Here is a 26580-nt window from a genome sequence, read left to right as displayed (position 1 = left end):
GACTCACATTTCAATGCACAGAGTATGTTATCTGAGAGTTCATAAGAGCAACATCTTATTATTCTGACTTTAGTTCCCAGAACAAGTAACATGACTAAACTCTACCTTCTAGTCTTTAAAATCGTATCTAAAACCTTTCTTTCCTGGCTAAGAACCCATTCCCTTCCTAAGTGTTACACTTTCCTATCCCTGTAATAGTAACTAGCGTATTCTCTGGAACCATGTTTTTTTTTCTTCTAGAGCTGACACTGTCGAGGAGGTTTTGGGGTCTAGAGATGCTGATTCATCAGGCTGACATACCACTAAATCCTGATCTTGAAGTAAGTTACAGATTGCTTCATACAGCATGGGTCTCAAGTCAGACTTGAATTTCACAGAAATCCACTGACCAATGAGCCAAATTACCCTGCGTCGCAATGGTTTATACCTAGGTGGAAGAGAAAAAAAATCAGTGAAATATTTAGTATTTAAAGAGGTCTACTTCACTTAGTGTAAATTCCATTTAAATCTAAACTGTAGTAAAAAAAAAAATGTAACTTGCATTTACATAAAAATCAACTTCTAAATATCAATACAAAAGAAACAGTGATGTCCTGATCTAAGGAAATCCAAGCTCTTAGATACAGGTACGATGTTCTCTGACGCTTCTGTGTTGATGAACTGTAATAGTCAGTAGCCCCAGTTCCCAGGAAAAGGAGACAGGGACTGCAAGGACTGCCTGAGTGAGGAGGTGACACCAGAGTGACGACCTTTGGTAGAGTGCTCGTCTCACATGGAGATGATCCTCGGTGGATCCCCAGTATCACACACAAAAGCAATTTGAACCAGATAGGTATATAAATTTCTCTTCCTCAAGCAACTACAAACAATGCTAACACCATAAATCCTGTAGCTGGCAGCTCTCTGTACCTCGCAGCTCTCTTTACTAAAATAATAAAAATAGCCTATATCCATATTTCTATTTCCATCAGTCAATCTCATAAATATTATTTTCATTCATTGTAAAAGGGTCTTTATATTTACCTAAATAATATCTGCATAAGCTTGCTGATTCTAGCTACATGATTTGGAAAGAGGTATGCAATTACCAAACATGACTCAGAATAATATGTGGACTTAAATCATTAAAACTGTGGAGAATTAGCAGTAACAATAATTTATTTCTGATAGTTTTAACTAAAGTGATGTTTCTCAAGATTTTTCTTAGAGAAAAAGAAAAGTGACAAATTCAAAATATTTCTATCTTAGAATTCCACTAAAAATATCTTCTTGTCATAAACCCTTAGTGACAAAATTCTATTTATTTCTGAGTAAAACAAAACAAACTGATGAGTATACAGTTATTTTAGAAGGTCACAATCTTAAAAGATAATTGAGTGAACAGAAAAAGAAATGTTAACTAAAGTTTCAACAAATGTATGTAAACATTCCTTAACTCTAAATTATACAGCCCAGCAATAAGAATTAAAACACAGTAAATGAAACGGATTTGAGAGAACTTTTAAGGATAAATATCAATAAATGAAAAGTGGAGAACGCCATTTCCTGGGGTAGGAGTTGTTTAAATAGTCACAGAATCAAAAATAACAAGGTGTGTAGTGTAAAGTAACGAAACTATCAGTTTTTAGACTGAAACCTCAGAGATCTCCATGTTTAGTTCTACTCTAAATAAAGAAAATAAAACTCAGAAATTCCAAGGGGACAGTCATATCCAGCCAGTTTAGGCTTACAGCAGCCAGGTCTCGAAGAACTGTCCCTAAACTGGCAGCAGCAGCACAGGCTATAAAAGCACTGTCCCATGTATAACACTGACTAGACCAGGACTGTATGTGACAAGACAACCTATCAGTGAGTCCAACAAATGTACGTTAACTCTGAGAAACATTGGTCTAGATTATCAGTCTAACAGAAAATAAGAAGCAAGTCAAATAGTTTTGATTTATCCAAACATACTCAAAATATTAACATTTCAACATATACTCAGCATATTTTACATAGTTCTGTATATAAATTTAAATGAACTGAAACTAATTTCCTCAGCAACAATAAGCACATTTCAAAATGTTAAGCAGCATCCAAGGGGAAGTACTATATGAGACAGTGAGGTCTTAAATCAAATGGCCCCCCTGGTGTAAGGATAAGGGGACTCACAATTATCTCTAGGGATATGTTTTTACTCCTTCAAAGGCTCTCGAGCTTCCTGTGGGCACTGTCAAAGGCTATTTCACACCAACAGCCTCCAGAGGACAAGCTATAAATTACTATTTAACTGGCCAAATTTCTTTGGGCCAAAGTGCTAACTGCCATATGGATCTGGTAATAATAAATTAAGCACCTCTGTAGGAACATCAAGTACATTCAATTTCTGTACACGCAAGGCATCTCCATCTCCTCTACTTTTTCTCAAAGACCAACTGTATTACTATGTCCCCATAACACTCACTCTTCGTGGCTATCACTTCAGCTGGGCTACTTATGACCTTCGACCTCGTTGCGGCCAACAGTCTTATTTTGTACATAGCTTCTTCCAGAAACTCAGAGAACTTTCATCTGCTTTCATCTCTACAAAAAGTTCTATTTCTTTTTGCCTACAAACTACTTCTTTTTTTTTTTTTCTTTAGTTCCCCTCGCTCCAGTACAGGGTTTCTCTGTGTAGCTTTGGAGCCTGTCCTAGAAATAACTCTTGTAGACCAACTGGTCTTGAACTCACAGAGATTCGCCTGCCTCTGCCTCCAGAGTGCTGGGATTAAAGGTGTGCACCACCAACGCCAGGCTTTACAAACTATTTCATATTACATCAAATACTTCTTTCAGGATTTACACTTAAGATAAAGTAACATAAAAGATAAATCTTTTGCTTATATTTGTAAGTCTTATATATTTTTCTGTGTGCGAAATACAAGTAAAATCATACCTTATAGCACGAATAATAAAATCCCAGAGACAATTATTGGGGTTCAACCTGAAGACCAGAAAAAGCAAAGCCACTGGCTTGTACCTCTACCTCAGACCAAAAATAGGCAAGATCCTATCGCCACAAATCTTGAAGACTACACACTCCAGTGAGTTCCTTTCTCTTCCCCCTTGTATTTCCCTCTCTGCCTAGCCATATCACTCCTGTCTCCACCTTCCTAGTACTGGGATTAAAGCCGTATGATTCCCAATGCTGGGATTGCCTTTGTGTGAGCTCTGTTTCTTTTAGACAAATTCAATCTTGTGGAGCCCAGGATGGCCTTGAACTCACATAGATGTCTCTGTCTCCTGAGTCCTGGGATTAAAAGTGTGTGCTACTACTCCCTGGCCTGTATAGCTGACTAGTGTGGTTGCTTTCCCTCTGATCTTCAGGCAAGCTTTATTTATTTAAAACACAAACAATATACTACTATAATACTTTTTTATTTCAAAAATCAAGAAACTAAAATAGGTGTTTACTTGCCTATTATGAGAAACTTGTAATTCTGGAAGAAGTTGGTTTTTAAACCACTGATCAAAATCAACACTGTCAAACAGCTCAAAAGCAGCTAATCCCACAGCATTATACACTGTGAATAGAAAATAAAGAAATTAAAGATTTTAGATATTTGGTCTTATATAAAAATCTGAACCTACTTTGAAACATGAAATATATTAAGGATATTATATATATATATATATATACACACACACACAATAAGAATATGGATATTGTATATATACAATATGAACATTGAGATTACTAAAAACATTTTAGAGACATTGCTTAAATTATTTTATTCCAGGTTTTTCCCACTCTTTAGTATTTTCAAACAGAAAACTAAATCCACTGTAACATGAGTTGAATTTAAAATATTATAAAATAATATATGATCCTAAATGAAAGCTGTATTTTATTATCTGACCCCAGTTTATTTTTCCCTAGCTCATCTTGTACAACAATCCCTTAACTGCTTGTTACTGTGCAGTTAAAGCAACGAGCAGTCCGATGTACAACTCTACTGTACCAGCTCATCTTACCCTAATGCTGAGCCCTCCTGGGGCCCTCCTCTGGCAGCCTCATCTTACAATCTGCTGTGACAGTTCTTTATCCATAACTCCCTTGTTTTCCACACACGCTTTAGCATTAATCATTTCATACAACAGCAGAATTAACTGTATACTTAGTTATCCCCAACTGACAATTCCTACATTTTAGCTATTTTTACACCCCAATTCTCATAACACAAAATCTACCACAAAACAGATCCTCTATGTACTGGACAATATGCCTTTCTAGATGGCTTAAGTCCAACATACCGGCATCTTTGATTAACAGTGCATTCATATCTTCTACATTGGTTGGACCTGAAAAAAAAGGAAGAAATTATCAGTAAAAATTTAAAAAAACCTAATTCAAACTTTTAAACTAATTTTAACTCACAAAAATTATATATGAACAAACAAGTTTAATATATCTATACACTGTTCTAATCAAGCTAAGCATATCTATGAAACACTTATCACGGCCTTACGGTAAAAAACATTCAAAGCTTGTCTTTCTAAGTTTCTGAAATATAAACAAATTATTATTCAATAGTTACTTTATTGTACAACAGCACATGAGAACTTAGCCGCCTATTTAGTTCTCTCCTCCCATCCACTCCACCTTCTCTCCAGCCTCTGCAGTCACCATTCTTCTCTCAACTTCTGAGACCATTGTTCACTTATTCCATGCGAGTAAGACATGTAGTACTTGTCTTCTAGGGCAAAACTTACTTTTAAAAAGCAGTATTTTAAATTTGTATTTTAAATATATGATTCATAGACATGTATGATGTATAAAAAGATTATAATTTGTGCAAACAATGTAGAGTAATTAAGCCAAGCTAGTTAATATCCCATCACATCAAATACTTACCCTACCTCCTTAAATACTGAATATGGTTTTTTTCCCCAAGACAGAATTTCTCTGTCCTAGAACACACTTGGTAGACCAAGCTGTCCTCAAACTCACAGAGATCCACCTGTCTCTGCCTCCCAAGTGCTGGAAGTAAAGGTGTGTGCCATTACCACCCAGCTTAATGGTTTTTTTTTTAATTGGCATCTGATATTTCCTCCTGCTTACTATCTTTTATAAAACAGCCTTAAGTTATCCCAACTGATGTTCTGTGCTCTGACCATTATCTCACTTCCCCACCAGGAACGTTTCTCAACACTATCTACTCTTGGCTTTTATGAGCTTGATTGTTTTATATTTATGTGTAGGTGAAAACATGTGAAATAGTACACTAGCATAGTATTTTCCAAGTCCATTCATGTTGCCCTAAATGATACTGACTCTATCTTTACTAATGCTAAGTAGTAGTCCACTGTATATACATCTCATAGGAATGACTTTACTATGAAATTTAAAGACTTTAGAATGAAGTGTGGGCAGATCGTGAAGTACTATTCATGAAGGACGACCCCACAGTTGGAAAACACAATTAACCTAAATGTATCNATAGAGAGAGAGAGAGAGAGAGAGAGAGAGAGAGAGAGAGAATATGTTTTTCAAAGTACTTTGTTACTGGTAAGTATGAATTGTTAAGCTTAACATTCCAATCAGCTAGAATAAGTACACCCAAAACAAGAAAACTGATACAGAACCAGAAAGAAAACTCAACTGTGAAGTCACTGAAAAACTTAATAGCAGAAAATAACCAAGGAGAATGTATCCCAAATAGTTAGGGTTTCTATCGCTATGATAAAACACCAAGTCAAAAGTGACTTGGGAGAAGTGAAAGATTATATCACCTTACAACTCTCAAGCTACCCTTCATCACTGAGGGAAATCAGGGTGGGAAATGAAAGCAGGAATCTGGAGGCAGGAACTGAACCAGAGACCACAGAGAAATGCTGCTCACTGCCTTGCTCATCATGACTTTCTCAGCCTGTATACCCACAGCACCCATGACCAGTCGCCCAGCAGTGGCACTGTCCACAGTACGCTAGGTCCCCCCACATCAATCATCAGTTAAAAAAATGTACCACACACTTGCCCACAGGCCAGTCTGGTGGGGGATTCTCTCAATTGAGGTTCCCTCTTTCTAAATGACTCTAGCTTATGTCAAACAGACATAAAACTAGCCAACACATCTGGCTTTTCCTAAAGTAGTTAAAAAAAATTTAAGCTAAGAATAGACTAAAAAGTGTGCAAAATCAAAACAGAGTAACAAAAGAAGTATAGGCATCATCAAGTTTAGTAATTTCTAACTGTCCTTAAAGAAATTAACTATATATTGTAAGTAAACCACATGAAAATAAGCAAAGCTCAAACTACTTTTTGTTTGTTTTTTGTTTTTTGAGACAGAGTTTCTCTGTATCTTTGGTACCTGTCCCGGAACTAGCTCTTGTAGACCAGGCTGGCCTCGAACTCCCAGAGATCCGTCTGCCTCTGCCTCCAGAGTGCTGGGATTAAAGGCGTGTGCCACCACCGCCCGGCATAAACTACTTTTAACGATTACTACAATCAATGGACATCTTATTTTTCCCTTTGGCATATAATTTAAAGAGACAAACTAATAGGATTCAGAGAAAACAAGAAAGGTTAAGAATCTCCTTCTCTCGAAGAGATCCTACTGTTCGGGTTTCTTCACATATCTACCTACTCAGGTCTTGACCCAACTAACTGGGTAATCTACTCTCCGTCTACCTTCTAGGCGTTTCTGCAGCATCTACCAGCATGTTCGTCTCCTGGATACACTCCTATACTCCTCCATCCCTCCAGCAAAAAGCCTTGCCTGGCTTGTCTGAAGGGTCTTCAACTCCTCCAGTCTTTGAAGCCTTTTCTCTCTGAAGGTTTTTTTCTAATTTAAAAATACTCCAAAAATGCATGCCCCTGTATATGAAGCAACGACTTAGAAGTTTTGGAGCACTTTTGATCACTTTCTTGTTTCCAGCACATCAATTAGTTGCTCAAGGTAATCAATCAACATATAATAATGAAGTACGCCAAGCACTGAGGTAAAGAATGAACAAAGCCGGCGTGAACACAGTATCCGGAAGCTTCATTCTAACCAAAGTTACTTAGCAATTAACTACTACAATAATCAAATAACCAAAGTTTGCTTTGTCATCTGAGAGACTAATCAAAGTTACTTAGTATATAAAGAACTACTTGTGTATAAAGTACAATAATCAAATCTCCAAAATTTGCTTTGTCATCTTTTAAATCTATCTCCTTTCAATATGCTACAACTATAAGCTAACAAACTACTTGAGCCTTTCTAACTTTCTAACTTTCTACAGCACGCTCTAGAGAGTTTCCCACACCTGTCATTTGGTGCTATTTGTTTACAACTGCAAGATGTATTCTATTCAAAACTGTAATTCCAGAATGACTTCAATACCACTTTTGCAGGAAAGAACACACTCAGTCTTTCTCAAATTCGTATTCAGTGTATGACCAGGACACAGAGCAGTGACCGCAGGAAACATTTAGGCAATCTTGACTCAACATTAAATGGCAAACCTTTACAAAGAGCTTACCTTGAAGAGTTTGCATCATTTCTAGTAGTACTGGAGTAAGAGTTTGATTATATTCATGGAATATATCTATAAATAATACTTCAGTGCAAGGCTAGAGAGGGAGAAAAAAAACAGATTCCTAGTTTTTAAAAAATGTCATATTATATTGGCTACTGCAATAAAGTAAAGGGACACTCATTCTTCAAATTCTAAAACAAATGTTTCCAACTGTTGATTTATTAAAAAACAAAACTATTGGGGCTGGGGCTCAGTGCTTGAACAGATTCCTAGTAAGACATACATGAGGCCCAGGCTTCTATCTCTAGCACCATTTCTAAAAAAATAAAACAAAGGAATGCATGATAAAGCCAATTCACACAGGAAACTTCTTTCATTGCTTCAACCACTTGGTGTTATAGATACAAAGTTTGTCTGTCTTTGGTTGTTTTTTAAGGCTGGGTTTCCTGTGTAGCCCTGGTTGTCCTGGAACTCCCATAGATCTGTAGACCAGGCTGGCCTCAATCTCAGAGATCTACCTGTCTCTCTCCTCGGTGCTGGGATTAAAGGCATATGCCACCAACACCCAGCTCAAAGAATCTTCAATTCACTGTACTTTAAAAATCATTCTACAGCCATACTCACTTATATGCAAGCAAAATGACTGAGTATCTAGAACAGAGTTAATATATTTAATAATGTGTTTTCATTGACATAGTCACCCACTGTAGTTCATAAACTCAATTTACCATGAAAAACAGCATTTCTTTTAAGAAATACAAACAGTAACAAAACTATTAAGCTACAAAAAGAATGCTTTGTTTGGATTTTTTTTTTGTTTAAATATTTATTTTATGTTTTTGCCTGCATGTATTTAAGTGAACCACATGTATGTCTGGTGCCCAAGGAGCCAGAAGGCAATGGATCCCCGGAAGTGGAGTTAAGGATGGCTGTGAGTTATCATGGAGGCCTCTTCAATAGGGACAAATGCTCCTAATCGCTGAGTCAGTTCTCCAGACATACCTGGACTCTTAGAAGCACTGAGGCATGGGCTGGAGACATAGCTCAGTGATTAATGGCACTTGTTGCAGACCCAGGTTCAGTTCCCAGCACCCAACAAACTATAATGCCAGTTCCTGGGGATACAATGCCCATAAAACTACTGGACAGAAAACATACACACATAGTTCACATTGTAAACACAAGCAAAACACTCATATACATAAAATAATCTTTTAGAAATAAAAAATAAAATAAAAAGCCAGGTAATGGTGGTGCATGCCATTAATCCCAGCACTCCAGAGGCATAGGCAAGTGGATTTCTGTTGAGCTTGAGTCCAGCATGGTCTACAGAATGAGTTCCAGGACAGGTTCCAAAGCTACAGAGAAACGTCTCAAAAAAAAAAAATCAAAATTAATAAATGAATTGCTAACTAAATAAAGCCATAAGTAAATAAATAAATAGCAGAAACAACAACAAAGAAGCACTGAGTCATGGGGTTGAAGAGATGGCTCAGCACTTAAGAGCACTACCTGCTCTTCCAGAGGTCCTGAGTTCAATTCCCAGCAACCACATGGTGGCTCACAACCACCTGTAATGAGATCTGATGCCTTCTTCTGGTGTGCAGGCAGAACACTATATGCATAATAAATAAATCATTTAAAAATAAGAGGGGGCATTGACTGTACTTCCAGAGGACTCAGGTCTGATTCCCAGCAGCCAATACAGATAACGCCCTCTATAACACAAGTTCCAGAGGATCTAGTACCATCTTCTGGCCTCATTAGGTACCAGATACACATGAGGTACACAGAATATATGGAGGCAAAACATGCAGATACATTTTTAAAATTTGCTTAAAAAGTCATTCATGCCAAGTAGGTCACAACTTCCTATATCTCCAATCACATGGGACCGATATCTACTTCTACACTCATGGGCACTACACTAATGTGCACAAACCTACACACAGTCACATACATTTATACATTCATATAATTTAAAATAAAAATAAAATTTTGCCAAGCATGTCAGCATTTGGAAAGCAGAGGCAGGCAGCTCTCTGAACTAAGCCAGTCTAGTCTAGATGGTGAATTCCAGTCCTGCCAGAACTATATAGTCAGATTTAGTCTCTAAATAAAAGAATAAAATATTTAAAGTAGAAACAAAAACAATCAAAACCAATCTTATATGTGGTGGCACATATCTTTAATACTGCACGTGGGAGGCAGAAAGAGGGATATCTCTTTGAGTTCAAGGTTAATCTGGTCTATACTGTGAAACCCCATCCTCCCGAAAAAACACAACACAGAAAAAATTAGTAAGTTATATAAAATAATTAACAAAGAACAGCTTGATACGTGTTTTTACAAATGTTCATAAAGACGATAATTTTATCTTACTAATAAATGTGTTAAAAGCATCCTATAACAAAAGCAATAGGCTGATCTCTGAGAATCATACTAAGCGGTAAGGGTAATATAGCACATCATTATATCAGTGTATAAAACTGTAAAGCAAGTCCTTTCCATTCCATTCCTCTCTCCTGAAGAGGCAGCTTCTGCCTCTCTCCCTCCTCCCCTTCCCTCTTGGTGTGGGAGAATTGTCTGTATTCTGAGGATCATATTTTAAATAAACGCTGATTGGCCAGGCAGGAAGTATAGGTGGGACAATCAGGCAGGAAGTAAAGGTGGGGCAATGAGAACAGGAGAATACTGGGAAGGAGGAAGCCCATTTCTCCCCAGTCCTGCCAAGACCACAGAAGAAGCAAGATGTGACCTACCCTGCCGAAATAGGTACCGAGCCATATGGCTAACATAGATAAGAATAATGGACTATTTAAGTTAAAAGAGCTAATACGAAGCCTGAGCTAATGGGCCAATCAGTTTATCATTAATATAGACTTCTGTGTAATTTCTTTGGGGCTTGCTGGCTGTGGAAACTGGGCAGGACAGAAACCCCAACAAGCAGGACCTCATGTTACACCCCCCATCTCTGTTTCTCTCTCTCTCTCTACTCTTCTCCCTTCTCCCGTTTCCCCTCCATAACCCACTAAATACCCACGTTTTTTGTAAAAAAAAAAAAAAAAATCAAAAAACAAACTATGAAACAATAAAAAATACTTTATTAAAAATTAAGGTACCTCAAACCAGGCGGTAGTGGCGCACACCTTTAATCCCAGCACCCAGGAGGCAGAGGCAGGCAGATCATTGTGAGTTCGAGGCCAACCTGGTCTACAAGGGCTAGTTCATAGTTCCAGGACAGGCTCCAAAGCTACAGAGAAACCCTGTCTTGAAAAACCAAACAGAACTGCCTTTAATCCCAGCACTCAGGAGGTAGAGGCAGGAGGATAGCTGTGAATTGAGGACAGCCTCGACTACAAAGCAAGTTCCAGGACAGTCAGATATTACACAGAGAAACCCTATCTCAAAACAAACAAACAAAGTATCAAGCCTGGTAGTGGTGGTGCATGCCTTGAATCCCAGCAACCAGGCAAATTTCTAAGTTTGAGGCCAGCCTGGTCTACAGAGAGAATTCTAAGACAGTCAGGGTTTCACAGAGAAACCCTGTCTTGAAAAACCAAAAGGTATCAAAAAGATCTTTATCAAGAAAATATAAAGAGGGCCATTCCAAAGCAAAAGTGTCAGATTTCATTGACATGTTTTCTACTTATACAATAACAATTATTTCTCAAGCAAATTAACAAAGAAAATAGCAGTCTACCATCATCATCCTAATTAAAAATTCAGGCTAAAATCCATAATTTACAGTTAACTCTGTCCAACTCCAATGTGAAGTTGTCAATGAACACTAGGGCTTTCCCATCAAAGTTTCTTTCCATTAATACTCACCCTCAAACTGTATTTCCAAGAGTCTCCTCCTGTTTCTTCCACTGCTGCAATTAAAAACATGAAAAGTAATGCTCTCCAGAAACCTAAAGTGATGCTGCCAAAGCATAGTACTCATGTGGCTGTCTGAACCCTAACACTAGATGCTCATCCTTGAGAACCTTTCCTCCGGCTACAAATCACATTTCTGTACTTTACAGTCTCCATGAACGGCTCATTTAAATACCTTTTAAGCACTTTTGCTTTCTCGAAAAAAAATTTGTTGGAAAAAAAAGCTCAAACTTCCCGCATTTCCCCAACAGATGAAAATACACAATGTGGCATTACAACTCTGAGAATCATTTTAAAGCGTGCAGTCATGATTCTCAAGTTAAAACTTGTCACACTTCCCACAAATTTTCTGTTTGTTTAAAGTTCAAGTAAAAATACTTTAGGACAAAATAAAAAACCCTAAGGATTTACTATTCAAAATTCATTTACACATTATAAAATTATATACACTACATTTAGAAAAAAGTAATATTGACAGAGTGGACCAAGAATGAGTGACCAGCTAGTTCCTCAACTAGACAACACAGTCTCTAGGCCATAGACCCAGAGACAAAACCCCAGGCCCCACCTACACAGGCACCAGCCAGCCAGCAGGCAACCCTCCTACGGACAGGCTGCTCCAACATCCCCCATCAATCCCTGTAATCAACAAGTCTCACCGTGCCACTGAACCTACCCATCCCCGTGACCTCAATGGTACACTGAGATACACACTGCATCTGCACAGAGCAGACCAAGAGTGGGGCTCCTAAGACATAGACAGCAACTACATGATCCATCCAAGAATAGATCCCTGAGACACAGACACCGACAGTAAGGATTGGACCAAGAGACAAAGACACTGACTGAACCAACTGGAGGAAGAGAGGGGTAAGCGCTAATGCAAGAACACATTCAACAACCTAAAGAGCAATATGGTAACACCAGAACCTAGTGGTCCTGCAACATGAAGACCTAAACATCCTAACTCAGAAAAGGAAGAAAATAACCTAAAACATAACTTCATGAAGATGAAAAAAGACCCTTAAAGATGAAATGAAAATTTTCCTTAAAGAGATGGAGGAAAAGAAAACAACTGGAAGAAACCAGTAAATCTCTTAATGAGAGCCAAGAAAACCAAAAAAAGCACAAACAGGTGAAGCAAACAATTCAAAAAGCTCAAGACTTGAAAATTGAAATAGAGGCAATAAGGAAAGGACAAACCACTTCTGAAAATGGAAAATATGGGTAAACAAATATGAACAACAGATGTAAGGACAACCAACAGAATATAAGAGATGGAAGAGAAAATCTCAGGAGCTGAAGATACAATTGAGGAAATAGATTCATTGGTCAAAAAAATGTTAAATTCAACAAATTCTTAACACAGAACATCCAGGAAATTGGACACCATGAAAAGACCAAACCTAAGAATAGGGAAAGGAGAACCCCAGCTCAATGGCACAAAAAATATATTTAACAAAATATAAAAAACTTTTCCTAAAAAAAAAAAAAAAATTTCCCACAGAAGGATATGCCTATGGAAAATCTAAAAACCTTAAAGAACACCAAAAAGACTGAACAACAACAACAAAAAACAATTCCCTTGTCATAATAATCAAGACACTAAACATACCAAATAAAGAAAGGATATTAAGAGTTACAAAGAAAAAAAGGTCAAGAAACAAATAAAGGCAGACCTATCAGAATTACAACCAATTTCTCAATGTAAACCCCGACAGCCAGCAGGTACTGGACAGATGTGCTGCAGACATTAAAGAACAAGAAAACAAGCACAAACTATACCCAGCAAAGCTTTCAATTACCACAGACAGAGAAAACAAGACATTCTATAACAAAACCAGATTTAAACAATACGTATGCACAAATCCAGTCTTACAGAAATTGGTAGAAGGAAAACTCCAACCCAAGGAAGTTAGATACACCCACGAAAACACGGGCAACAGATAACCTTACACCAGCAAACCGCAAAGATGGGAAACACATAAACACTACCACCAAAAAGTAACAGGAATTAACAATCACTGGTCATTAATATCTCTTAATATCAATGGACTCAATTCACCTTTAAAAAGACAAAAGCTAAAAGAATGGATAGAAAAACAGGATCCATCCTTCTGTTGCATACATGAAAACACACTTCAACCACAAAGACAAACCATTACCTCAGAGTAAAGAGTTTGGAAAAGATTTTCTAATCAAATGGACCTGAGAAACAAGTGAGTGTACATATCCTAATATCTAACAAAACAGATTTCAAACTAAAATCGAACAAAAAAGATGAAGAGGGACACTTCATACTAATCACAGGAAAAATCCATCAAGATGAAGTCTCAGTTCTGAACATCTATGCCCCTAATACAAGAGCACCCACATACGTAAAAGAAACATTACTAAAGCTCAAGTCGCACATCAAACCACACACACTAATAGTAGGAGACTTCAACACCCGAATCTCACCAACGAATAAGCCTGTCATTAGCAGAGAATTAAGAGAAAACTAACAGATGTCATGACTCAAATGGATTTAACAGAACATTTCACCCAAACACACACACAAAATACCTTCTTCTCAGCACCTCATGGAACTTTCTCTAAAATTGAACACATACTCAGTTAATACAGCAAACCTCAACAGATACAAAAAAATTGGAATAATCCTATAGCTTTTTGGATCACCATGGTTTAAAGTTAGAATTTGGGGCCGGAGAGAGCACTGACTGTTTTTCCAGAGGTTCTGAGTTCAAATCCCAACAACCACATGGTGGCTCCCAACCATCTGTAATAAGATCTGGTGCCCTCTTCTGGCCTTCAGGGACATATGCAAGCAGAATGTCATATACACAATTAGTTAGAATTCAACAACCACACTAACTGCAGAAAGACTGCAAACTCATGGAAACTGAACAATGCTCAAGTGAATCACCCCTGGTGGCAAGGAAGAAAGAAAGAGAGAAATTAAAGACTTCCTAGAATTCAACAAAAATGAAGGCACAACATAACCAAACCTATGGGACACTATGAAAGCAGGGCTAATAGGAAAGTTCATAGCATGAAATGCCTACATAAAGAACCTGGAGAAGTCTCACTCTAGCTACTCAACAGCACACTTGGAAGCTCTAGAACAAAAAGAAGCAGAGTTAGAGGAATAGATAAGAGGAAATAATCAAATTGAGGACTGAAATCAATAAAATAGAAAGAAAGAAAACAATACAAAGAATCAATAAAACAAAGAGCTGGTTTTTTGAAAAAAATGAACAAGATAGACAAACCCTTATCCAAACTAAACAAAAGACAGAGAGAGAACATCCAAATTAATAAAATCAGAAATGAAAAGGGGAGAAGAACAACAGACACTGAGGAAATCCAGGGAATCATTTGGCCATACTTCAAAAAGCTGTACTCCACAAAATTGGAAAATATTAAAAAAAAAAAAACATTTTTCTGGATGGGTACAACATACCAAAATTAAATCAAGATTAAGTAAAAATTTAAATAGACCTATAACTCCTAAGGAAATAAAAGCAGTCATCAAAAGTCCCCCAATCAAAAAAATTCTGGGAACAGATGGTTTCAGCGCAAAAATTCTACCAGAACTTCAAAAAAGAGCTAATACTTATACTCCTCAAATTGCTTCACACAATGGAAATGGAAGGACATTGCCAAACTCTTTTTATAAGGCTACCGTTACCTGATACCCAAATGATACAAGAACTCAAAAAAGAAAAGGATAATCAGCCTACAGTACATGACCCCAGAGAAGCTAGGTAATAAGGAGGCTCGTAAAAGAGACATGCATGGATCCCCCTGTGAAGGGGAAACACAAGATCTGATAAAATCGGGAGCATGGCATTGGGAGGAGAGGGGACACGAGGGAACAGGATGGCTGAGATGGAGGAAGAACAGAGAGGGAGAGCAAGGAAGGGGCTGTCTTGATTGAGAAAGTCATTAGAGGGTTAGTGAGAAACCTGGCACTAGAGAAATTCCCAGGAACCCACAAGGATGACTCCAGCTAAGACCCTAAGCAATAGTGGAGAGGTCTCTGAACTGGCCTTTCCACGTAACTGTCATCATAGAACCTTCATCAAGCATCTGATGGAAGCAGATGTAGAAATTCACAGAAAAGCCTGGGCTGAACTCATGGAGCCAAGTTGAAGAGATGGAGGAGCAATATGGGCAAAGGGGTCAAGAGCATGATGGGGATACCCACAGAAACAGCTAACCTGAGCGAATGGAAGCTCACTGACTCTGAACTCAGTGGGGCAACCTGCATAGGACCAAACTAGGCCCTCTGAATATGGATACAGTTATGATGCTTGGGCAGTCTGTAGGACCACTGGCAGTAGGACCAGGCTTTATCCCTAGTGCTTGAACTGGTTTTTTGGAGCACATTCTCTTAGAGGGATACCTTGCACAGACTAGATATAAGGAGGAAGGCCTTGGTCTATCTCAAAGTGATATGCCAGACTTTGTTGACTCACCATGGGAAGTGTTACCCCCTCTGAGGACTGGAAGGAGAGCGGGAAGTTGGAAGGAGCAGAAGGAAGGGAGTGAGTGGGAACTGGGATTGATATGCAAAATGAGAAAAGATTGTTTTAAAAAAAACAAATTTAAAAAAAGGAAAAAATAAGATTCTAGTTAGAAAAAAAGGACACACTGTGCGATGAAATAATCCATTTTCCAAATAGCTTAAAATAATTTCTGAATAAAAGCAGAGAGGATAAGTGTTCCCAAAAGTTTAAAGCCATCTTAAAATATTGAAGAAACATATACAAATTTGGGCATCTAGTCAAAGTTACAGAAAGAGGGTAAAATCGCCTATGTCCTGGTGCAGCCAAAGGGCTTCACACAGAGGTAGTCCATACGTGTATTCACACATGTGAATGTGAGTGTTATATGTGTGTCCAATTGAGTAGGGGTGCATAAGTGCATTTAAGTGGTCTTTTCTTTAATGACTGTCCACCTGCTACAGTGGCACAGGTCTCTCACTGGGCCCAGACTCTCCACTTAGGCAAATCTAGTTAATACATTTGCTCAGTAATTCTTTGTCCCCACATCCTGCACCCTGGGATGAGAGGGGCACCACTATGCCGTGTGGCTTTGACAAGGGTTCTAGGGATTCAAGTTCTGATGCTCACACTCCCAGAGGTAAACACTGTACTCAAGCATCTATGCAGCCCAACAGAGACGCTTCATAGACACAGGATTCTTCTCTTTTCCATAACAACCTTGGCAGACTTATGCTATTCATCTATCAACTACTGAGACTCACAACTGTTAAGGAATATGAAGATGAAAGAAAAGAGCATTTTTAACAATTTAAAAAAAATTCCCAGGTGGGGCTGGAGAGAGGGCTCAGCAGTTAAAAGCATTGCTAGCTCTTCCAAAGGTCCTGAGTTCAATTCCCAGCAACCACATGGTGGCTCACAACCCTCTTCTGGTCTGCCGGCATAACACAGACAGAACATTGTATACATAATTAATAAATATTTTTTAAAAATATTCCCAGGTGCATGAAAGATGGTTCAGAGGATAATAGTGCTTACTGCCAAGCTTGACAACCAAAGTTTCTTCCCTGTGGCCTAAAGAATAGAGGAAAAAAAAAATTGTGCAGGTATGTGCATCTACGCACTAATAAGTGAAATGTAATTTTAAATGAAAAATTTTTAAAAAAGCAAGCTTGGGGTAGAAGATACACTTTTCCTGTCCTATAAAAATTAATATACAAGCCAGGTGGTGGTGTACAACTTTAATCCCAGCACTTGGGAGGCAGAGGCAGGCAGATCTCTGGGAGTTCGAGGACAGCCTGGTCTACAAGAGCTAGTTCCAGTATAGGCTCAATATGGAGTCACACAACAGAAACTAACCTATAAGAGATTAGTAGTTAATTCTATGTTTTCATTCTAAACTACATAACACAAGCTATTTTCTTTTTCTTTTCTTTCTTCTCCTTGGTTTCTTTTTGTAGCTTTAGGTGTCCTGGAACTTGCTCTGTAAACCAGTCTGGCCTCAAACTCTGAGATCTGCCTGCCTGCCTCTGCCACTGGAGTGCTGGGACTAAATGTGTGTACCACCATGTCCAGGTAAGGACAGCTGAAAATGTTACACATCTCTTTCCAGAACCAACTGTGTAATGCATCTGAGTAAGAAACTTATTTTCTACTTCTCACTTTGCCTGAAAGGGTAACAGAGGGTAAGTTAATTGTGTAGCAGCATACACACATTAAGCAACTGCGCCACTGGAGCTCCAAATTTCATTTTAAAAAGGCAAAGGTGTACTGGTACGCGCCTTTAATCCCAGCACTTGGTTCAAGGCCAGCCTGGTCTATATGGTGAGTTTCAGGACAATCAGTCAGAGCTACAGAGAAAGACCCTTAACAAAAGCAAGGGAGGAGAGGAGAGGAGAGGAGGGGAGGGGAGGGGAGGGAAGGAAAGAAAAGGAAAGGAAAAGACAGGACAGGACAGGACAGGACAGGACAGGACAGGACAGGACAGGACAGGACAGGAAAGGAAAGGAAAGGAAAGGAAAGGAAAGGAAAGGAAAGGAAAGGAAAGGAAAGGAAAGGAAAGGAAAGGAAAGGAAAGGAAAGGAAAGGAAAGGAAAGGAAAGGAAAGGAAAGGAAAGGAAAGGAAAGGAAAGGAAAGAGAGCCAAAATCAGAAGTGCTATATTAAAATGCAATGTTTCTGCCCCTATCATTCAAACACATACTTGTTTATGAAAGAGAGAGATAAGTCATATGAAAACTGAAAGTTAATTCTTACTAAAGCCTTCTGGATCTTCCTCCCACATTGTCAGTTCTTCTTCAGTTAATAAAAAATAATGAGAGACTAATCTTCGACATATCTCTGTCAACGTGGGATATGTGAAGAATGCCATCTTAATCTTATGGGCTTCAATTGTTTCAGGGCTGCTATCTAGAAAAATAAAATTTCCAATTAATAGATTAGTCATTCTCTCTAAGCCGGATCTTTTAAGAAAAATAAAAAATGTACTTTCAGAAGAAAAGATATACTTCAGTATGAATCTCTTCATGAACAGTATAAACCTATTTTTAGTAAGTCTTCCCGTTATTTGTAATGCATCAGTCCATCAGTCCAGCTGCATCCTAACCACTATAATTTATACACAACTGCTATGTTGTCCCAACATACAAAATGATCTCCCTCCCAATCCATCTCTTCCATTCTTCCTACCTTGCTACAAGACTTCCTTATTCACCTTCACACCTATACAAAAAGCATTCCAGATAACACAGCATATAATTCAGCCTTGTCTACAAACAACTCAACTTTGTAAGAAGTCAGAGAAAAGTTTTATTCTATAAAGAATAAGAACAAATAGTAATAAGGAGCTGCAAAGGCTACTGTGGAATAATTCCTAAATTGTATAAGTTTCAAATCATCTCCTGTGTTACAAAACAGGTCAGGAAATATAAACAATCTGACTTTAAAAGCCAATATTCACAAATTAAACTGTAAAGTGTTTCTCATAACAATAGAATTTCCATATTAAAATGAATTTCACAAAAACTGTATTAAGATAGTAATTACATCACACTTGGATTAAAATTTTTCTAAAAAAAATCAGTGGAGTATTACCTTCAAAATTTTTGGATGGCTTATAAGCATAATTTTTGACAATCATCTTAATAAGATTCATGCACTGGACAATGAATCGCTCAAACGTAACACCTTCACCAACTTCAGTAAAAACATAGCTTACAGAAAATTCCAGTGACCTCTGAATTAGGGGAGTAAATGAAATGGGGTGCTGATCCAAGAAGTCCAAGAGCTATAAAGAAAAGAAAAGCTTGAATGGTATTTTGTACAAAATCTTTATAGAATATATTACTCCGATTTTCTAATAACTATTTTACTAGTTTTACCCTTCATGGGAACTCCGGGCATAACAGATTCGCATACACTATGATCCTTCTTGGAATATATCACAAATCATAGATTTTTTTTCCAAGCTTTACCCTCATAAAGAACTTTCTAGAATTTCTAATGCAGAGACCAAAAAGATACTATTAACTTTGTAACAATGAGTAAATGCGATATAAAAAACGTTAGGTATATATTACAGGCTTTTTAAAAGAACAATAGTAAGAAAACATTAAAAATAAGACTGGCTTCTTTATGAACCATATTTGAGTTCTAAGACTACCAGAGCTACACAGAGAAGAGTCTGTCCAAACTATATAAATAAATAGAAAAGAAAGCAAGTAAACAAACACACACATCAGCTTTATATTGGGTTTTTAAAGGTTAAATTGATTTGATTTTGATTGATACTACCTAGAATGTAAGAAATGAAGATACTGACATTCAAATCTAACCCTAACAATAAAGCATCGATAAAAGAAAAAAACAGATATTCTGACCATCTTCAAGTACCCATTTTGTGTGCAGTCTCCAATCAGGCCTTCCTAAGTGATAGAACACAGTTCTTTTTATTTCTTCCAATTCTCCAAGCCCCAATTTTCATAAAATATTATATAAAAGTGACTTTATCAGACATTGGGCAGTACAACCATAAATTCCATTCAAAAGATGTGGTAATTGTGATAATACTCTGATATTCATCCTGAATATACCCTGTGATATTATAGTTACCAGCTGCATCTGATCTACTTCTGGCTGAACTGCTTTTTCCTTTTTTCCCCTTAGATCTCTGGTAAACCTAAGAATAATGAACTTTAGAAAAATCAAGTTTATAGTCATTATAGTTGATTTTATTTTCCCAGTAGTGCTAACAAAACGGAAGGCTTAGTGCATACTAGGCAATTCATCAACCACTACATAACCAACTAGAATTGATTCTTTTACATCCAGTTAACTTACACATTATGACATTTTACAGGCAAATTTAATTACTATACATGTTCTTAAAGTTTAAAGATAACAAAGGTGATTTCAGTTTTCCAAAGACTTAAAACATGTTTTCTTTCATTAAAGTAAAAACTATACAAATACACAAATATATTTTCCTTTCTAAATATGAGGTGTGTTTTACTTGAAAAAAAACATATACAGCAAAAAAGAACACTTACCACTTTAGTGAAAAGAATGATGGTCTTTTCCAGCCTATCTCGATATGCATTATCTGTACCTATATTTCTACCTATTAAGAATATAATTCAAGTTTTTAATAGTCTGTAAAATTACAAAAAGCATTAAAACTTTAACAAAAAAGAGATATTTCACATAAGAAATTCATGATTAAAAAAGCAGTAACAAGATTTGTACCTAATAAACAGAGTAATCATCAATGTTACAATAAACAAAATTAATTCTAAAATATAAAGTGAACACATTTTTTAAAAAAATTTTAGCAACAAATTACAAATCACATTTTTAAGGACTAAATCAGTTGTATTTGAAGCATTTTTCAAACACAAAGCACCTCAAGAATAATATATTCACTATTATTTTGTCATACATTTATCCTGAAAAAAAAGTCTTCCTCCTAATTTGCACATTCTGGATACTGTCAGTCCCTCCGTTCCTGTGCTCTCTCATCACTCTCTATAATCCGCTTTGACACACACCTCATTCAGCTAACTCTGGTACCATCTTGGTGATGACCAGGGCAAAGGGACCTGGGTTTTGTTTTGTTTTAATTTAACTACACAATACAAAATGCCTGGCAACAGGTTCAATAAAGTATTTGCTATATTAAAAATGACAGGCATAAAATAATCAACAACCCCTACAAATGAGATTAAGATTCAGATAGCAAGTGTCTAAACATACTCACTGTACACACACACACACACACACACGAGTACAAATGCATTCCAAGCAAAGGTGTTCACAATCACATATATGGAAGAGACAGGATAACAAGTCACCAGTACAATACAAACATAAATGCTAAACTTTCTTTATGGAGCTTTGAATTACAAAAGATTACATAAAGTATCATTTAAGGGAGGACATTTATATCAGTGAAATATAAACTATACTAAAAGAGCTCATCTAAACAGGACTGGGCATATACATATTACTTCTTAAACAAAATTGCCATGCCTAGGGCAGCAGTATTAGTTAAAGGAAGGAGCGCACAGACAAGACAGAATTTTAGGAAAGGGCTTCCTCTAGTCTTGGGACAAGTATATGGAGGCAAAACTAAGCTTCTGATTCACCCTCAATAGTTAGTTACCAACTTCTAAGACACTCATTCTAGCCACATACAGGATCTGTCCTACTCCCAAGACCTCACTCAGATGGTCCAAATGTGACACTGAGACAAATCGCTATCTACAGGTTTCCATGTACAGAGTAGAAGCTGCTGATGCGTTAGGAATAATTCACTAATCTATATTAACCCTCATTAATCCCAGCTGTTAATGAATAATAAACACTACTGAATGTCAGTTCTAAAGTCAACATGCAATGGAAGGACTTACTGCACTCCAGAAACTGTTTGAGACGTTCAAATATTCCATGTAAAAAACCCTAGAAAAGAATACATTTTAAGATGTCTCAATGTATTCTGTTATAAACATAACCTTACACTTTTTGTCAAGGATTCTAAACATAATTTTTATACAAGTACCTGAAAGAGCTAGAGTTGGTCAAATATGCCTAGAAGCCCAATAGGCTACAGACTGAAGGAAAGGGATCATGAACACAACAACCTCAAGGCCTACACATGCTAGGCAAGTCTGTATCACTAAGGTATATTCCCACCCCTTTTTATTTTGAGATATGGTCTTGCTTAAGTTATCCAATCTGTCCTCAAACTTGCAGTCTTCCTGTCAGAACATGCCAAGAAAATGATATTACAGGTGTGTATCATGCTCAGCAACAATTCATCATCAAATGCAAACCAACAGGAAGACTCTTCAGTATCTTTTAGGAGGCCCTAACTAAATGTACTGCTTCCCTCAACTTCATTCAGCCCCAAAATATCCCCACAGAACATGTAAACTGGGCTAAACTCATCATGTATTTAAGAAGAAATTACAGAGCTATAAGCTTGTGCACTGAAGAAAAAAAGATATATATCAACAGTGAATATATAGTACAACTGTAGCAGGCTAAATAAAAATGGTCCCAACAGTCTCATTGAATGTTTGGTTTCCAGTTAGTGGAGTGTATGGTAAGGATTAGGAAATGTGGCCTTGCTGGAAGAGCTGCGTCACTACAGGGTGGGCTTTGGAGGTTTCAAAAGCCCATGCCATGCCTGACATGGGATGTCCTTCTATATGCGTCAATATGTTTTATTACCATTGGTTAATAAAGAATCTGATTTGACCAATTTGCCAGGAAGAACAGAACCAGATGAGAAATCCAAGCAAAGATATAGGGAAGAAGAATAGAGAGTCAGGGAGATGCCAGCAGTTGCCGGGGAAACAAGATGTGAGGTAACAAGTCAAGAGCCTTGTGGTAAAATATAGAATAATAGAAATGGGTTAATTTTAGTTGTAAGAGTTTATAATAATTATAAAGTTTTAATAATATATAATAAGCTTGAGCTAATAGGCCAAACCGTTTGTTATTAATATTAAGCCTCAGAGTGGTTATTCGGGAACTGGCAGGCAGGAGAAAAACCTTCATTTATACAGGCCCAGTCAACTGTTGCCTACAATTCAGGATGTAAGTTCTCAGCTACTGTTGCTTCACGCCATGACTGCCTGCCTGCCTGCCTGCCTCCATGTTTCCTGCTGCAATAATCATGGACTAGCCCTCAGACACTGTAAGTAAGCCCCCAAATTAATGCTTTTTTTTATAAGCTGCCTTGATCATGTTGTCTCTTCACAGCAATAGAACTGTAACTAAGATAACAACCTATATGGGCTAGTATAAGATTGTTTACACACACATACTGTTTACACACACCCTTAGTTTGTAGGTTGTAGAGTTTTGAATGAAAATAGCCCCCATGGATTATAATTTTAAATACTTGGTCCCCAGTTAGTGGAACTGTGTGGGAAGAGGTGTGCTCTTGTTAGAAGAGGTGTGTCACTGGCGAACAGATTTCAAATTTCAAAAGACTTATGCCATTAGCAGTGTCCTCTCTGCCTCCTGCTTGCAGATTTAGATGTGAACTCTCAGCTGCTCCTGTTAAAAAAGCTTTGCTACACCATGGACTCTAACCTTCTAAAACCATAAGCCCAATCAAATGCCTTCTCCATGGCTATGGCCATGGTGTTTGATCTCCTATCAACATGCCTTTGCTGTAACCTTCTGAAACCATAAACCCAATTAAATGCTTTCGTTTATGAGTTGCTTTGACCATGGTGCTTGATCATAGCAAAAGAATGTTGTTTTTATTTTGCAGCGCTAGGTAGGAGTCTAACATAGGCCTCACATTATGAGAAGGCAAGCATGTTATAACTATATCTAAGGCTCATGTATTTATTCATCAAACTTCGTGTAAAGATCATGTATCACTATTAAGAAGAAAAAATATTTCATTTTTAAATATAGAAAAATATTGAAGACTTAATTGACAATTTAGAATTCACCTAATAATGTTAAAACAGCATAAAAATCTTAGGGATTCACTTCGACTTAAATTCAAATTAACACTGTCAGTGTATCCTACAAGTTGAAAAACTATCCTAGGCCATTTCCCCTCCTTTATGTAACAGCCACTTTGATATGGTGAAAGCAGACAACTATAAAATTCACTATAACATAGAGAGAATGATTAAAAAAAAAAACACAAGAAAGACCTAGATAACCACTTAATTAAAAACTATTCCAAATCAATACAAGATAAAAAGACAGTCAGAAAAAACACCAAACACTTTCCCAAGGTCACTTGTCATAAATCCTTTCTGTTTCTTACCATCACCTCCAAATTCTTATGAGGTTCCACAAATCCATTCACAGTTAACTTACGTAGCACTGAAAAGCAAAGAAAGTTTCATTTGAACTGTATTTCTTCATATTTTATTCTACTACAATCATAATTATAATGAATCTGAATAACAAACTCAACCAACTCAAAGACACTTCCCACTTAGCAGATCCAGATAGGTAATCATCTGAGTGAGTACAAAATCTGGTTCTTCTGAACAACATGAACAGTGGTTGTTCTCACATGTCGCTATACTAGATATATAACTGTAGTAAGATTTTGACATTAAGGGTAATTTATTCTTAGAAATTTTAAGATACAACTAAAAACTTCAACTTTAGCTTATATGAAAATAAAGTATGTCTCCTAAAACCAATATAAAACTAAATTGTTCTCATATCTGGAATAGAGTGCTTAATTATGAATATTACATCCTATGGTAACTAAAATCCTTATGCACAGGAGCAATTAAGGTAATGGATTTTGAATCTGAGACAGGTTTAAGTCCCTTTTTCAGTACTCTATTACTTAGGGCAATTTTTCTATATCCACTTTCCTCAGGGAAGATGTGGTTACTACATCTGATTTCATAGTTACTAAAGGATTCAACAGTGCAATTTATGTAAAACAGCACAATTCCACAACAAGGATGGTAGTATGAGACAATTTGGAAGAATAGGGAAGAACACAGAGCCTCTTGAATACCAAGGGAAGACACTAATGTTGAGCCTCATCCCAGCCGAGGCCAAAATTAAAGTCACTTTATTAAATAAGAACTGCTATCTATATTACTATATAATTATCTATTAGATAGTGTTCATGAGCCCAAAGACCAAATGTTAAAATTAAATTTAGGCTGGGTGTAGTAGTGGTGTTGTAAATCTTTAATCCCAGAACTCAAGATGCAGAGGAAAATAGAGCTCTGAGTTCAAGACCAGCCTAGGTTACCTATATACTGAGTTCCAGATCAGCCTGTGTTGGGAAAACAAACAAACAAATTAAGCTAGGCATATGATTGTCTACAGTCCAATTTCTTAAAATGTGGACAGTGCTTTAAAACCATTCACACATTTGTTCAGAGAACTCAGCTTAGGAGTTGTACAGACACTGTCTAGTCAGTTCATGTAAAGGATGCCCTAGACAGTGCCAAGAGTGCACAGTGAGATCCCAATGTAAAGGGCTGAGTATGTTTAAAGATCTTATAAACAAAACTGTTTTAAAAATGCAAAACAGGACTCATTTCAGGGAGAGAAAAACAAGTTCTATGAGGAAAAACAAATAGAACAAAGAAACCACAGTGCTAGCCACCAGACTGGTTTGGGGAGGAGAAAGGGTGGGTCGGAGGTACAGGAAGCGCGGGCTCTAGTAAGAACACAGGGAACTTGGTCCATGGAAGGCAAGATGGAGATGATGCTACAAGAATGCTCACAAACACGGTAAGGAAAGTACAGCCCAAAACAGCTTCCCTACTGCCATCTCCTATAGTCCAGGCAAGCCTGAGGCACAAAAACGTCAAAGGTCAAGTTTAAGGAAAAGAGACTTGAGAGACACCATTCAACCAAGCGAGTTAGAACTAAAACTGTAAGGACAATGGTAAAAGTAGGGACCAGACTAAGAAATGTAAGGGAAAATAGAAGCACATGAAAAAAAAAAAAAAAAAAAAACCATATTCAGAGGACTGAGACCAAAGTAACACACAACTCATACATTTGAAATGACTTGGTATTTTGATAAGTTTCTTAGAAAAGAAAAAAAAGCTCCCTAGTTCTTATCTTACAGAGAAATCAACCCATTTTTCCTAAGGACAACAGAGAAAGAAATCTGTCCAAGCAACTACTTGGCAACTGTGCCAAAGCACATCTGGTTTAACAGTACCTTTTAAGGACAGTAGTGTTCGCTCTAGTGAACTCACAACTGCAGTTTCACTGCCAGAAGAAATCTGCTGCAGGAATGTGTCTGTATGATGGTTCCACAGAGAACAGGCAAAGTTATAAATTCCAGAAGCTAACTGCAAGAAAAAGCATCAAATTTGCACATCACTTGTTTTAATAATAAATTACAAATACAAGCAATTACATGTGGTCTTAAAACAAAAAACACATATTCAGTGAGATTTGAAATAGTTAAAAAGTATTTATGGTGATGCTTCAAAGATTTTTAACTACAATATAATGATTAGTGTTCACAGACTATTGCTTCAAACACACATACACAGACACAAACCTAAAAAATTAGTCTCTTAAAACAATGTTTACCCTAATAATATCTATATTTACAGACTGGTGATTATTTTTGGCTTACTTTTTTGCACTCACTAACGGATTGAAAGCTCAGATTTCCAAACAACCATTTATGGACCATCACTCAGTAAATCACACATGTTGATACACGATGGTAAATGATA

At 37.1% G+C, this 26580-nt stretch overlaps 1 protein-coding gene across 2 annotated transcripts in view; it reads right to left on the bottom strand.

Annotated features, from left to right (window-relative positions):
* Positions 1–26580, bottom strand: part of Ipo11 (importin 11) — a 152536-nt gene that overhangs the window by 97360 nt on the left and 28596 nt on the right. For both annotated transcript variants that reach the window (XM_050160382.1, XM_050160383.1), the window contains 11 exons: positions 26052–26184; positions 24165–24223; positions 21775–21823; positions 20416–20486; positions 18962–19154; positions 18125–18277; positions 11314–11357; positions 7486–7576; positions 4273–4320; positions 3437–3542; positions 301–427 (listed from right to left, as the gene is read on the bottom strand). In XM_050160382.1, coding sequence (XP_050016339.1) covers positions 301–427; positions 3437–3542; positions 4273–4320; positions 7486–7576; positions 11314–11357; positions 18125–18277; positions 18962–19154; positions 20416–20486; positions 21775–21823; positions 24165–24223; positions 26052–26184 — 1074 coding nt within the window. The remainder of the gene's footprint in view (positions 1–300; positions 428–3436; positions 3543–4272; positions 4321–7485; positions 7577–11313; positions 11358–18124; positions 18278–18961; positions 19155–20415; positions 20487–21774; positions 21824–24164; positions 24224–26051; positions 26185–26580) is intronic.

Source organism: Alexandromys fortis, unplaced genomic scaffold (assembly GCF_014885135.2).
Source record: "Alexandromys fortis isolate MF-2015 unplaced genomic scaffold, M_Fortis_MF-2015_v1.1 scaffold_76, whole genome shotgun sequence".
NCBI lineage: Eukaryota > Metazoa > Chordata > Mammalia > Rodentia > Cricetidae > Alexandromys > Alexandromys fortis.
This window is presented reverse-complemented; position numbering and strand designations above follow the sequence as displayed.